The following is a 14,820-nucleotide window of genomic DNA, read 5'->3' as shown; positions in this document are numbered from 1 at the left end:
CAACCTTTGGTGACATTAAAAGCAACGGTGGTAACATTAAGAGTGCAACGGGAATTCCACTGGTAAATGCAGAGGAGAGAGCAGATAGGTGGAAAGAATACATTGAAAGCCTCTATGAGGGTGAAGATTTGTCTGATGTGATAGAAGAAGAAACAGGAGTCGATTTAGAAGAGATAGAGGATCCAGTATTAGAATCGGAATTTAAAAGAGCTTTGAAGGACTTACGGTCAAATAAGGCAGAAAGGATGGATAACATTCCATCAGAATTTCTAAAATCATTGGGGGAAGTGGCAACAAAACGACTATTCACGTTGGTGTGTAGAATATATGAGTCTGGCGATATACCATCTGACTTTCGGAAAAGCATCATCCACACAATTCCGAAGACGGCAAGAGCTGACAAGTGCGAGAATTATCGCACAATCAGCTTAACAGCTCATGCATCGAAGCTGCTTACAAGAATAATATACAGAAGAATGGAAAAGAAAATTGAGAATGCGCTAGGTAACGATCAGTTTGGCTTTAGGAAAAGTAAAGGGACGAGAGAGGCTATTCTGACGTTACGGCTAACAATGGGAGCAAGGCTAAAGAAAGATCAAGACACTTTCATTGGATTTGTCGATCTGGAAAAAGCGTTCGACAATATAAAATGGTACAAGCTGTTCGAGATTCTGAAAAAAGTAGGGGTAAGCTATAGGGAGAGACGGGTCATATACAATATGTACAACAACCAAGAGGGAATAATAAGAGTGGACGATCAAGAACGAAGTGCTCGTATTAAGAAGGGTGTAAGACAAGGCTGTAGCCTTTCACCCCTACTCTTGAATCTGTACATCGAGGAAGCAATGATGGAAATAAAAGAAAGATTCAGGAGTTGAATTAAAATACAAGGTGAAAGGATATCAATGATACGATTCGCTGATGACATTGCTATCCTGAGTGAAAGTGAAGAAGAATTAAATGATCTGCTAAACGGAATGAACAGTCTAATGAGCACACAGTATGGTTTGAGAGTAAATCAGAGAAAGGCGAAGGTAATGAGAAGTAGTAAAAAAGAGAACAGCGAGAAACTTAACATCAGGATTGATGGTCACGAAGTCGATGAAGTTCAGGAATTATGCTACCTAGGCAGTAAAATAACCAATGACGGATGGAGCAAGGAGGACATCAAAAGCAGACTCGCTATGGCAAAAAAGGCATTTCTGGCAAAGAGAAGTCTACTAATATCAAACACCGGCCTTAATTTGAGGAAGAAATTTCTGAGGATGTACGTCTGGAGTACAGAATTGTATGGCAGTGAAACATGTCACATGGACTGCGGGAAAACCAGAACAGAAGAGAATCGAAGCATTTGAGATGTGGTGCTATAGACTAATGTTGAAAATTAGATGGGCTGATAAGGTAAGGAATGAGGAGGTTCTACGCAGAATCGGAGAGGAAAGGAATATGTGGAAAACACTGATAAGGAGAAGGGACAGGATGATAGGACATCTTCTAAGACATGAGCGAATGACTTCCATGGTACTAGAGGGAGCTGTAGAGGGCAAAAACTGTAGAGGAAGACAGAGATTGGAATACGTCAAGCAAATAATTGAGGACGTAGGTTGCAAGTGCTACTCTGAGATGAAGAGGTTAGCACAGGAGAGGAATTCGTGGTGGGCCGCATCAAACCAGTCAGTAGACTGATGACCAAAAAAATAAAAAAATAAAAACGGAATACAATGGGCGCCCCTAGAGCTACCGGGTATAGGCCGGTCTAGGAGGACGAAAAACTAAATGGTGGGCAACGGAAGGGGAGGCGGTTCATGTTGGCGGCCGGCCATAGGGCGCAGAGCCAGATGGTCTGCCTCCCAAGAAAGACGTCTGTTCTGCTCGAGGTCTGGATCACAAGAGAGGGAAGCAACTGTGTTCTCCACTGCAGATCCCTCCAGCGTCCACACACGTGACCTGTGTCCTACGCACGCTATTGGCTAAAACCTACGGCGTGAATTCGCTAGTAGTTTCAGCAGAGGCCTCAAGGCATCTCTTGGCAGCACCTTCAACTAGACAGAACTGCCGCTGTTCTCAAAGGCAGGCAACTTGTGTCACGCAGGCACAGAATAAGTTGCTTTGGGAAGAATGTTCAAATGTGTGTGAAATCTTATGGGACTTAACTGCTAAGGTCATCAGCCCCTAAGCTTACAAATTACTTAACCTAAATTATCCTAAGGACAAACACACACACCCATGGGCAAGGGAGGACTCGAATCTCTGCCGGGACCAGCCGCACAGCTTTGGGAAGAAACTTGTACAGAATTTACTGGGGCCTTTGAAATAATTTTTTTAACCAATTCCCTAAATACTCCTTCACTGGCTGCTACCCTGTACAGCATGTTATTCGCTAGTAAACTAACTTATGTGCTTTCTTTCGCAGAGCCTAAGTGGATCTCAGATAGGAAACATCACCTTCATTCAGGTTTCAGATTCTGAAACAGAAGGTATCGGTTTTGGATGTTGGAGGGAGACGCGGAACTCTGATATTACCAGCATTGCGACCACTGCCGTTGGACTAAGAGAAATACAGGTCCTGATGGATGACAGTTCTAATTGCAGTGCAGCAACTGCTTGGTGGGAAGCACAGCTCTGAGAGTTGTGTGTTGGCTTATTTCATTCTGAAACGCTAGTTTTGATGCAGATAAACTTCGGTAATTCATTAAAGTCCTGAAACTTTGTTCACGAACCGATTATGAATTAGCTGTTCATGTCCCGAAGTTATTTTTCAAGAACTGCTCATACAGATGCCGAATGCGTGGTTTTGGTTCCCTTTAGATGAATGATTAACATTGAAGTAGCCATAATATGATGATCCATGCAACTGTTTTTGGTTCTATCTGATCATACGAGTCTTAAGATCCTGTTACTAGAGAGGACGGACTTCCAACTCTCTTGATTTACCCACTTTCCCTGTGTCCCACGCACATGGGAGTATTATGTGTTGGACTGGCAATACGACAAGGCGATTAATAATCGTTTGAATTCGTTTTATTCGTTTGGCAATGTAATATAAACAGTTTTGTCATTTAAAGCCCCGTGAGGAATATTAAATTATCGGAAGTAATATGAATTAATCATTTACATGAATTAATCATTTCCTTTCTGTACACATTGTGTCTCCTCCCCTCATCACTCTTTCCAATTCAGAACGTTGTAATGCACACATACAACCTGTCGGGAGAGTTACTTAGATATCTATTGAGTCCCTCCCATCACGTTTAATACGCATTTTATTTAGCTTACCGTGCGAGGATTAATTAATATGTTTTAATGCATGAAAGTACTACTTAATCACCACAGACATAAATGCACTGAATAATCGTTTCTAGATTTTATAATTCAAATTCTATTTCATCGAGCCACTTCTTAACTGACATCCAACTACAGGCTAAAAGAAAAAACTTGTCATTTCGAAACATTTGACTGCCGTTGATGCTAATTCTTTTCTTCCACTCCCCCCCCCCCCCTTTACGTTCTGGATCTACGTTATTACACTGATAACGTTCCCACTTTACCACAACTGTTTATTACAGCAGCGTTACATTTCTAAATCTCTAGGCAAATTAAAGATGTAATTTAGTTTTTTGGTAAACTTTTAAACTACTTCTTTTGCATAAAATGCCGCTGATGTTACAGGTGCCAACGCAAATGTGGCATCGGTTATCTCATCTCAGAGTGAGCAGGGTAGTCATCCCACTAGTGAAAACGTCATACCACTGCTCAGCCAGTTCAGTGGCCAAGACCCCTTGGAAGGTAAGCAAACGGTGGTTTGTTAGTACTTCTGTGAGCTAATGTACCGTACTCAGTAATTTAATGTTTGCTGTCGATTATGGTGCCACATACGTGTCTACTAAGAAACATTTTAATTTCCGTTGATGGTACTAAGATTTAATCGGGTACTAACTATTTCCACCATAAAGGGACAGAGGCTAGCTGAAGTGGACTTGTTACACATCGTACCTGTCCACACGCAAAGGAAAAAGCAACACTTTGTGTTAGTGAGTACTAGGACGAAAGTCAGCTGTAACACAATACGTTAGTGTGGGCTGCATACATTCGGGGGGCAGACTATATTGATTTATGGCCCCCTCCCCCTCAATTTGACCTTATGTTCTGTTAATTGATTTATAACTCCTTGGGGGTTGATTTATGACTCCTTTAGGGATAATCCACCCTTCAGAGAAACCAACCACCGTTTTCCCTCCCCCTCAACCTCTCCTGCTCTCTGAAAATCTCCAATCCTCCCACCTTCCACCTTGCCAATACAAGCACACTTTCAGACCTCAGTTATTCGAATAGGCATCTCCCTCTCTATCAAACTGATTGACTAATTAATTAAACTGATAAATTAATTAACCTCTTCCACTTTGTGAAATTCTCCAGCCACCCTCCCCTCACCCCAATACCTCTTCCTTTCCTAACCTGGAAATTGGCAGTAAAAAGACTCATATAATTGGCTGTCTAGTGGGAAATCGATTGCAGTGTATGCACAAGACAATGTTTTGAAATTTTGTTTATTTAAACAATTTATTATGTACAAGGCGGTTTATGGAATATAGTTTACGTATTTAAAGAATATGTGGGGAACTCGATTGCAGTGTATGGAATAAGGTTTAAACAATTTCTGATAGGCAAAGAAGACGTGGGATATGGTTTGTTTAATCGTGTTATGGGATACAAGACTGGTTTGGAATTTAGTTTACCAATTTATTTAAAGAACTGGTTCGGAAATTGACTGCAGTGTTTGGGATACTGTTTATTTAAACAATTTGTGGCTGACAAGACAGTCTGGAATATTTTAACAATTGTGGTACTTTTTTCCAATCATGCAAGTAATGCCGTCACGAAGTCGACGTCAATATGATTCACCTCACGTTTTTTTTTTTTTTTTCTTTTGGTCATCAGTCACTGGTTTGATGCGGCCCGCCACGAATTCCTTTCCTGTGCTAACCTCTTCATCTCAGAGTAGCACTTGCAACCTACGTCCTCAATTATTTGCTTGACGTATTCCAATCTCTGTCTTCCTCTACAGTTTTTGCCCTTTACAGCTCCCTCTAGTACCATGGAAGTCATTCCCTCATGTCTTAGAAGATGTCTTATCATCCTGTCCCTTCTCCTTATCAGTGTTTTCCACATATTCCTTTCCTCTCCGATTCTGCGTAGAACCTCCTTATTCCTTACCTTATCAGCCCACCTAATTTTCAACATAGCACCACATCTCAAATGCTTCGATTCTCTTCTGTTCCGGTTTTCCCACAGTCCATGTTTCACTACCTCAGTAATTTCTTCCTCAAATTAAGGCCGGTATTTGATATTAGTAGACTTCTCTTGGCCAGAAATGCCTTTTTTGCCATAGCGAATCTGCTTTTGATGTCCTCCTTGCTCCGTCCGTCATTGGTTATTTTACTGCCTAGGTAGCAGAATTCCTTAACTTCATTGACTTCGTGACCATCAATCCTGATGTTAAGTTTTTCGCTGTTCTCATTTCTACTACTTCTCATTACCTTCGTCTTTCTCCGATTTACTCTCAAACCATACTGTGTACTCATTAGACTGTTCATTCCGTTCAGCAGATCATTTAATTCTTCTTCACTTTACTCAGGATAGCAATGTCATCAGCGAATCGTATCATTGATATCCTTTCACCTTGTATTTTAATTCAACTCCTGAATCTTTCTTTTATTTCCATCATTGCTTCCTCGATGTACAGATTCAAGAGTAGGGGTGAAAGGCTACAGCCTTGTCTTACACCCTTCTTAATACGAGCACTTCGTTCTTGATCGTCCACTCTTATTATTCCCTCTTGGTTGTTGTACATATTGTATATGACCCGTCTCTCCCTATAGCTTACCCCTACTTTTTTCAGAATCTCGAACAGCTTGTACCATTTTATATTGTCGAACGCTTTTTCCAGATCGACAAATCCTATGAAAGTGTCTTGATTTTTCTTTAGCCTTGCTTCCATTATTAGCTGTAACGTCAGAATTGCCTCTCTCGTCCCTTTGCTTTTCCTAAAGCCAAACTGATCATCACCTAGTGCATTCTCAATTTTCTTTTCCATTCTTCTGTATATTATTCTTGTAAGCAGCTTCGATGCATGAGCTGTTAAGCTGATTGTGCGATAATTCTCGCACTTGTCAGCTCTTGCCGTCTTCGGAATTGTGTGGATGGTGCTTTTCCGAAAGTCAGATGGTATATCGCCAGACTCATATATTCTACACACCAACGCGAATAGTCGTTTTGTTGCCACTTCCCCCAATGATTTTAGAAATTCTGATGGAATGTTATCTATCCCTTCTGCCTTATTTGACCGTAAGTCCTCCAAAGCTATCTTCTGGTAAACCTTGCGCGATGTAAGGTCGTGGTCCATGAAACTCTTCAGCTCCTAACGTTTCGACCAGAGCTGCGCTGGACATCTTCAGAGGGGTGTTTCTCCTCCGGTGAGTCTAGCCGACATCCCGCAAGGTTTACCAGAAGATATGTCATCCGGTCGTGAAAGCCTTCATACTATGATCCTCCAAAGCTCTTTTAAATTCCGATTCTAATACCGGATCCCCTACCTCTTCTAAATCGACTCCTGTTTCTTCTTCTATTACATCAGACAAATCTTCACCCTCAAGAGGCCTTCAATGTATTATTTCCACCTATCTGCTCTCTCCTCTGCATTTAACAGTGGAATTCCCATTGCACTCGTAATGTTACCGCCGTTGCTTTTAATGTCACCAAAGGTTGTTTTGACTTTCCTGTATGCTGAATCTGTCCTTCCAACAATCATATCTTTTTCGATGTCTTCGCATTTTTCCTGCAGCCATTTCGTCTTAGCTTCCCTGCACTTCCTATTTATTTCATTCCTCAGCGACTTGTATTTCTGTATTCCTAATTTTCCCGGAACATGTTTGTACTTCCTCCTTTCATCGATCAACTGAAGTATTTCTTCTGTTACCCATGGTTTCTTCGCAGCTACCTTCTTTGTACCTATGTTTTCCTTCCCAACTTCTGTGATGGCCCTTTTTAGAGATGTCCATTCCTCTTCAACTGTACTGCCTACTGCGCTATTCCTTATTGCTGTATCTATAGCGTTAGAGAACTTCAAACGTATCTCGTCATTCCTTAGTACTTCCGTATCCCACTTCTTTGCGTATTGATTCTTCCTGACTAATGTCTTGAACTTCAGCCTACTCTTCATCACTACTATATTGTGATCTGAGTCTATATCTGCTCCTGGGTACGCCTTACAATCCAGTATCTGATTTCGGAATCTCTGTCTGACCATGATGTAATCTAATTGAAATCTTCCCGTATCTCCCGGCCTTTTCCAAGTATACCCCCTCCTCTTGTGATTCTTGAACAGGGTATTCGCTATTACTAGCTGAAACTTGTTACAGAACTCAATTAGTCTTTCTCCTCTTTCATTCCTTGTCCCAAGCCCATATTCTCCTGTAACCTTTTCTTCTACTCCTTCCCCTACAACTGCTTTCCAGTCAACCATGACTATTAGATTTTCGTTCCCCTTTACATACTGCATTAGGCTTTCAATATCCTCATACACTTTCTCTATCTGTTCATCTCCAGCTTGGGACGTCGGCATGTATACTTGAACTATCGTTGTCGGTGTTGGTCTGCTGTCGATTCTGATTAGAACAACCTGGTCACTGAATTGTTCACAGTAACACACCCTCTGCCCTACCTTCCTATTCATAACGAATCCTACACCTGTTATACCATTTTCTGCTGCTGTTGATATTACCCGATACTCATCTGACCAGAAATCCTTGTCTTCTTCCACTTCACTTCACTGACCCCTACTAAATCTAGATTGAGCCTTTGCATTTCCCTTTTCAGATTTTCTAGTTTCCCTACCATTTTCAAGCTTTTGACATTCCACGCCCCGACTCGTAGAACGTTATCCTCACGTAATCGCACTCAAAAATCTTTTATTCAGGCTGCAGAGCACTGCGCGTCTATGCCCTGACCACCTCTCCAGGCTGCACCATGCTCTGGCGTCCAGGAGACTGTGCTACCTATGCCGAGACCTTACATCTCCAGTCAGCTCATGTGGCCTGCAGACCAGAAGTCGTGCTCGTTTGCGAACAAAGTGGTTGGTGGCAGCAAACCTTTGATATCGACACCTGAGAAATTCCTGTCAAAACACAGCTCACGCCCCCCCCCCCCTCCCTCCCTCTCTCTTTCTCTCTCTCTCTCTCTCTCTCTCTCTCTCTCTCTCTCTCTCTCTCTCTCTCTCAAGTGGTCATGTCCTGTCACGTGCCACTGCTCACACTGTGTGCACCATGAGTCACAGTGAGAACAATCCACAAACACATCAGGGTTTGCCTGGGAGACCTCAAAGCCTTCCCCTGTGGGGTATCAGTGCTTGTAAGAACTCCTTCCAAAGCAAATTCCTGACTGGGAATCGATCTGGAAATACAGCTGAAGTCAGTAAACTAAGTGACTAATTAATGAAATCGATGCACATGGTTAATTTTTCCTTCCATGCTATTGGTGAATACTAGGACAGGTCCATTTGGCGGGATTTGATCCCAGCAAGTGTTCAGTTTCCAAACCTTTCTGGGCTTTTTTTGCTCTTGTCTCCTATTGGTGTATACTGGCAAGTTAGGTAATTTCGTAGGAAGTCCATTACATTGGAGGTAGCTGTAAATTTCAAATTAAACAATTGCAGGAGGGCTGGACACATACATGCTCGCAATACCACTACTGGAAAAAATAAAATATTCAAACTTTGCGATTGCGTTCTTAAAACACTATATAATCCATAAGTGCGTTCTCTCTACTACATTCAGAAGGAGGAGTAAGGGTCTACCACGTGTTAGGATGTGTTAGGATAGAGACAACAGCAAGTACCAATTCAGGACAGAGTCCACTGTGATGTATTGAGAAGCACGAAACACAACACGCTCAAACAATTATCCAGTCAGTAGTAGTTGTTGTCATGGCTAAATGTAGGAGATCGCTGATACACTTGTACATCCCTCACGCTCATTCAAAATGTCTACACTCAGTGACCCAGGCCAGAGAGTTGCGCTGCCCTAGTGGCATTGTGGATCCACATCTCAGCGATGGTGCCTGGTTCTATCCTAATAACATGTAGATAACACAGGTTCTGTAGTATACTCACATTGTGAAGGTACACTTCTTCCTGATTGGCTGCCCATGACACTTGCAGGTGTAGCGAAAGGTATGTGCTGGCAGCAAACTCTCTCGGTGTTTTACACGTCCTCTGTACTGTGTTCCAGTGTATGTGAAAGCTTTCTGCAGGTCGAGCTGCAAATAACAGAGTTGGCATGTCGGGTAGTTGCAGGGGCTGAGGTGAGAACCAACCAAATGGCGGTGCATTGACTTGTAGTGTCGGCATTTGATGGCATTTGCGACACATCATACCCCATACAGCAAAACTCCAGCGTGGTTTTAGACAGTCTCTTTACATCTTGTAGACAACGGCATTGCCGCAGTGGATACACCAGTTCCCGTCAGATCACCCAAGTTCAGCGCTGTCGGGCGTGGCCAGCACTTGGATGGGTGACGTCCGGGCCGCATTGCACTGTTGCCATTTTTGGGGTGCACTCAGCCTTGTGATGCCAGTTAAGGAGCTCCTTGACCAAATAGTAGCCGTGTGCTGACCACATGTCCCTCCTATCTGCATCCTCAGCTCAGGATGACACAGTGGTCCGATGGTCCCTATGGGCCACTTGTGGCCTGAAGACGGAGTGCTTTTTACATCTTGTAGTTGTTTCTCAGTCTATGCCCCGCAGTCCTCGCACCTTTTTCGATGTGATCGTTCCAGTTTAAGTCGGAACTGAGCGGAAGACCAAGAGCGCTATGCCTGCCACATTCTGCATCCCATGGAGAAACAGGGTGAGATGAGTTAATGTGACAGGGTCCATGTTTGGACCACTCTTTGGAAACAGGAACATGTTGTCTTAGCTCGGCCAACAGCGTACAATGTGTAAGGCCAGCACCCAGCACCAAAGAAGCTTTCTCCTTCAACACATATGGGAACTGTAAGAAGCATGATATTGCAACTGCATTGTGGTGCATTTCCGAGATACATACAGGTATTGCAATTCGAAGGAGATCTGTATCTTTCATGGTGCATTCACATCTGTCTCCTGAACATTCTCTCCCTCCACATTATTTTGTACCATCCAACAGAGAAAAACAACAAACTACTAAAACCTCGCTAACATTACCCAGTAGAAAACTCAGTAAGATATTACCACATTCTTCTCTTCTGACATATCAAAAAAGAAATACCATCTGCATGCTGACATCGGGTATATGTGACGATCCTGTTAAATATACATCTATTGGTACAGTGGATCAGGTGACCAGTGAAAGAAGTCACTTTCACAGACCAATGTAAAGTTTCATCGACTGTACTGTAGGAGGACCATACAACACAGACTATCAGTCACAAGAGAGATTCCCTACGTTGTTCTCTCGTAAGCAGTTGATACATTGTTTTTCTGCTGTAACACATAGATCAGTGTATGACAAAAGCTTTTTGCACCACCACACAATTTGTTTTTCCACCACACCTTCGAAGTCTGTGTCAGGTGCTAAACCGACATTAACATTTTCGATCCATTTGCTCTCACAGACATCGTATGCTGTAAAATATCTGCTCCCACAACACATGGCAGTGGTGTTTCTTATTGATACAAATGTTGAGGACATATGGAAACTGGAAGAGATTGTGGCATTGTGGAGCATTTCCAAGCAGCCGTCTGAAGGTGATGACCTCTGCATTTAATCTCATCTCTCACATTGCCAGGATAGCAAATGTCTAGGTGTTTCATTTCAAAGATACCAAGAGCATTGATTCCTCATATTGCAGTTATGTACATGATCGCTGTTGCAGTGATGGCCGTCCCCAGAAGGTTTCCCTCCCATCAAGACTCTCTCCATCTCAAACAAGTGGTGTCAGTCAGTCATTACATGATTATCAACAGTATACCATTGGGACGGATGGGATGGAAAAGACACGATCAATATGGGATGATGCACTGTGATAAGCACTACAGTTGATGTGCAATCAATTTTAGCATTTTTACAATCTTTCCACAATTTGAACACTGACCAATGATACGCCATCATGCTTACCAATTACTGTATCATCGCTAAATCATCCCTCCACTACTTTAAGTGTACCTTATACTAGATTGTGAATGCGGATAGAGAACTGTGCAGTACATCCATTCATGGTTAATTCGTTAACATATACACCAAAGTATACCCGACAGTGTTGTATGCCGATGTAGTTAGATTTTCTACATATTTCTGACTCTTAGATCGTAGTTCGGAATTTACGATTACGATTCCACATCTTTCGCTATGTGAATGGGTGCCATAGAGTATTCTCTCACTTACAGGATAAAGTTGGAGATTGAAAGATCCCTCCGCATCGTCTTTGAACAACCCTCCATGCAACATTATCGCTGATTTAATTTGCCACTGGCTAGAAGGAAGGTACTATACCCACTACATTCCACATTTCATTAAGGAACAGAGCTAGCTGAGTCAGTAACTGATGTCCAGCGAAGATTGTTCTGCGCAAACCTTACTCACGGAAGCCATCCAAGCGCACAAGAAGAAGATCTCTCCAGGTGCGTACGCGTTGAGGATGTTAGCATCCCTTATCGATGTATAGGAGTTATGATAGTGTTTTGGTGATATAACAGACGGATAAGGGAAAACGTGAGGTTTATGCATGGTGGAGCTCTAGAGGGACAGGGTTTTGAAGCATTTTACGTAAATCAACTGTGTTATCAATTCTAAAGTATTGTACTAGTGTTTGAGGTCAGTACCAAGATGATATTTGTGAAGGTAATGATAGTGAAACATAAACACATGCAATCGTAAGGCTACACGACTGCACACTGAAACACACTGAAATGTTAAATGCATGTTATTTCTGAAATACTAGTCACATGGAGTGAAACGTTCTTAATACTTCAACGCAGGACACATCTAACATCTGACATACATTTACCCTGCAAGTTTTCCATCCTACTCACTACTGTGACAAATTTTAAAATGATGAAACTAGTTCCTCCTACACCAAAGAAAAACATAGATTCTTTGTGATACATGCACAATATAGCTTCCTGAAGTCGATAGCACCCATGATTCACATTCGATTGTGGTTCAAAAATCATACTGAGCTCGTAAAAGTCATATGAAATGATCATAAGTAACAGAATATGCATTTTACAAGATAAGAGACAAACACATAGCAGATGTGCTTTAAATGTAAAATTACATACCATGCTGCACTCCACAAACAGGACAACTGTCAAGCAAACCTGTACACAGGGTTTGCAGTACCTCGCAAACCCCTGTCACAAATTTAGAATCGCCACAGTTGAGAAAAAGTAGACTTGATTTGTGTCCAGGCTGTGAGAGAGAAATGGATACTTCACATACACCTTTGTTCATCTAGAGGAGGGTGTTGAAATAGGTTTTCCATCGATGGACATGTTTCATCAGACATGCATTGGAAGTCCTTTTCTGTGTGTGGTATGGACAGGTTTTCTGTTAACGATCGCAGGTAGATAACGCTTTAAGTCACACACAGAACATACAACTGTAAACGAGTCGGATGCAAGTTATACCACACAACAGGTATACTCCAAGAGAACAATGGAAAAAAAACAGGATGGATAAAGATGATTCGTTTCGAGATATGAAAGAGCTACAAATATGACTCACCAGTGGCTGTAATCATTAAAAGGCATCTCCATAGGATACGACGCAAGTGTGCAGTTGAATGGAGAGACTTTCTACAAGAAAGTGTAACACTATAGATCTGAAAAGTTGATACATTGATCATAGGATTCCGTACATTTCTTAATATTCCATCTAGAGTTGCATTTTTTAAGTGATTCCTCACATAGCACACCATCTATTGTATGTGATCATTTTCTATCAATCATCATCCTACCTCGCCTATAACACTGTGCATATATCGCAGAACCTCTGTTACACTGTCTACATGTCATCGAGATAGAATGTACTACAAATACTGTTTGTTACAGTGGGAAATATCTAGCAGCAGCATGAGGGAGTTGCAAATATCGGCTTAATACCGCTTTTCTTAGTCGAATCGCTTTCTAAATTCGGTGAGAAGGGTGGTTTTATTACGAGTATACACTGTTGGCGTTGTGCACCCACATTTCCGGTCTGTTAATACACACCCCGCAATCACCATCTACATCTACATCTACATGGATACTCTGCAAATCACATTTAAGTGCCTGGCAGAGGGTTCATCGAACCACCTTTGCACTTCTATCTTATTCCAATCTCGTATAGCGCGCGCAAAGAATGAATAACTATATCTTTCCGTACGAGCTCTGATTTCCCTTATTTTTTCTTGGTGATTGTTCCTCCCTATGTAAGTCGGTGTCAACAAAATATTTTCGCACTCGGAGGAGAAAGTTGGTGATTGGAATTTCGTGAGAAGATTCCGTCGCAACGAAAAACACCTGTCTTTTAATGATGCCCAGCCCAAATCCTGTATCATTTCTGCGACACTCTCTCCCATATTTCGCGAAAATACAAAACGTGCTGCCTTTCTTTGAACTTTTTCGATGTACTCCGTCAGTCCTATCTGGTAAGGATCCCACAGCGCGCAGCAGTATTCTAAAAGAGGACGGACAAGCGTAGTGTAGGCAGTCTCCTTAGTAGGTCTGTTACATTTTCTAAGTGTCCTGCCAATAAAACGCAGTCTTTGGTTAGCCATCCCCACAACATTTTCTCTGTGTTCCTTCCAATTGAAGTTGTTCGTCATTGTAATACCTAGGTATTTAGTTGAATTTACGGCTTTTAGATTATACTGATTTATCGTGCAACCGAAGTGTAATGAGTTCCTTTTAGCACTCATGTAGATGACCTCACACGTTTCGTTATTTAAGCTCACCTACCACTTTTCGCACCATTCCGATATTTTTTCTCAATCGTCCTGCAGGTTTTTTTTAATGACTTAATTAGTCGATAAACGACAGCGTCATCTGCAAACATCCGAAAACGGCTGCTGCTCAGATTGTTTCCCAAATCGTTTATATAGATAAGGAACAGCAACGGGCCTATAACACTACCTAGGGGAACGCCAGAAATCACTTCTGTTGCTGACTTTCCCTCAGTTACTACCAACTGTGACCTCTCTGACAGGAAATGACAGATCCAGTCACATAACTGAGACGATATTCCACAAGCACGCAATTTCACTACGAGCTACTTGTGTGGTACAGTGTCAAAAGCCTTCCGGAAATCCAGAAATACAGAATCGATCTGAAATCCATTGTCAATAGCACTCAGTACTTCATGTGAATAAAGAGCTGCTTGTGTTTCACAAGAACGATGTTTTCTAAACCCATGTTGACTGTGTGTCAATAGACCGTTTTCTTCGAGGTAATTCGTTATGTTCGAACACATTATATGCTCTAAAATCCTGCTACATATCGACGTTCACGGTATGGGCCTGTAATTTAGTGGATTATTCCTACTACCTTTCTTGAATATTGGTGTGACCTGTGCAACTTTCCAGTCTTTGGGTACGGAAGCTTCGTCGAGCGAACGGTTGTATATGATTGTTAAGTTTTACTCATTGTCTTGGTGTTTGTGTGAAACACCTCTTGATTTTGAAGCAATACCATATCTCGATTTATAAAGCATATATAGTTTTTAACATGGAAATCGTTAGTGATACTTGTGAGTCTGTAGAACCAAGACCACATTTTATGCAGGGTGAGAGTGATATAGTCGTTACCA

General features: G+C 41.9%; 1 protein-coding gene across 4 annotated transcripts in view; it reads left to right on the top strand.

Annotated features, from left to right (window-relative positions):
- The window catches only part of LOC126459215 (uncharacterized), a 64,596-nt gene that overhangs the window by 16,569 nt on the left and 33,207 nt on the right, over nt 1-14,820 (top strand). For 2 of the 4 annotated variants that reach the window (XM_050095846.1, XM_050095845.1), the window contains exon 2: nt 3,670-3,786. The exons of the other annotated variants lie outside the window; for them this stretch is intronic. In XM_050095846.1, coding sequence (XP_049951803.1) covers nt 3,670-3,786 — 117 coding nt within the window. The remainder of the gene's footprint in view (nt 1-3,669; nt 3,787-14,820) is intronic. 4 annotated transcript variants of the gene reach the window in all.

The sequence above is a fragment of the Schistocerca serialis genome, chromosome 1 (genome assembly GCF_023864345.2).
Source record: "Schistocerca serialis cubense isolate TAMUIC-IGC-003099 chromosome 1, iqSchSeri2.2, whole genome shotgun sequence".
Classification (NCBI taxonomy): Eukaryota; Metazoa; Arthropoda; class Insecta; order Orthoptera; family Acrididae; genus Schistocerca; species Schistocerca serialis.
The sequence above is the reverse complement of the archived record's forward strand: the minus strand, read 5'-3'. Positions and strand labels throughout refer to the sequence as shown.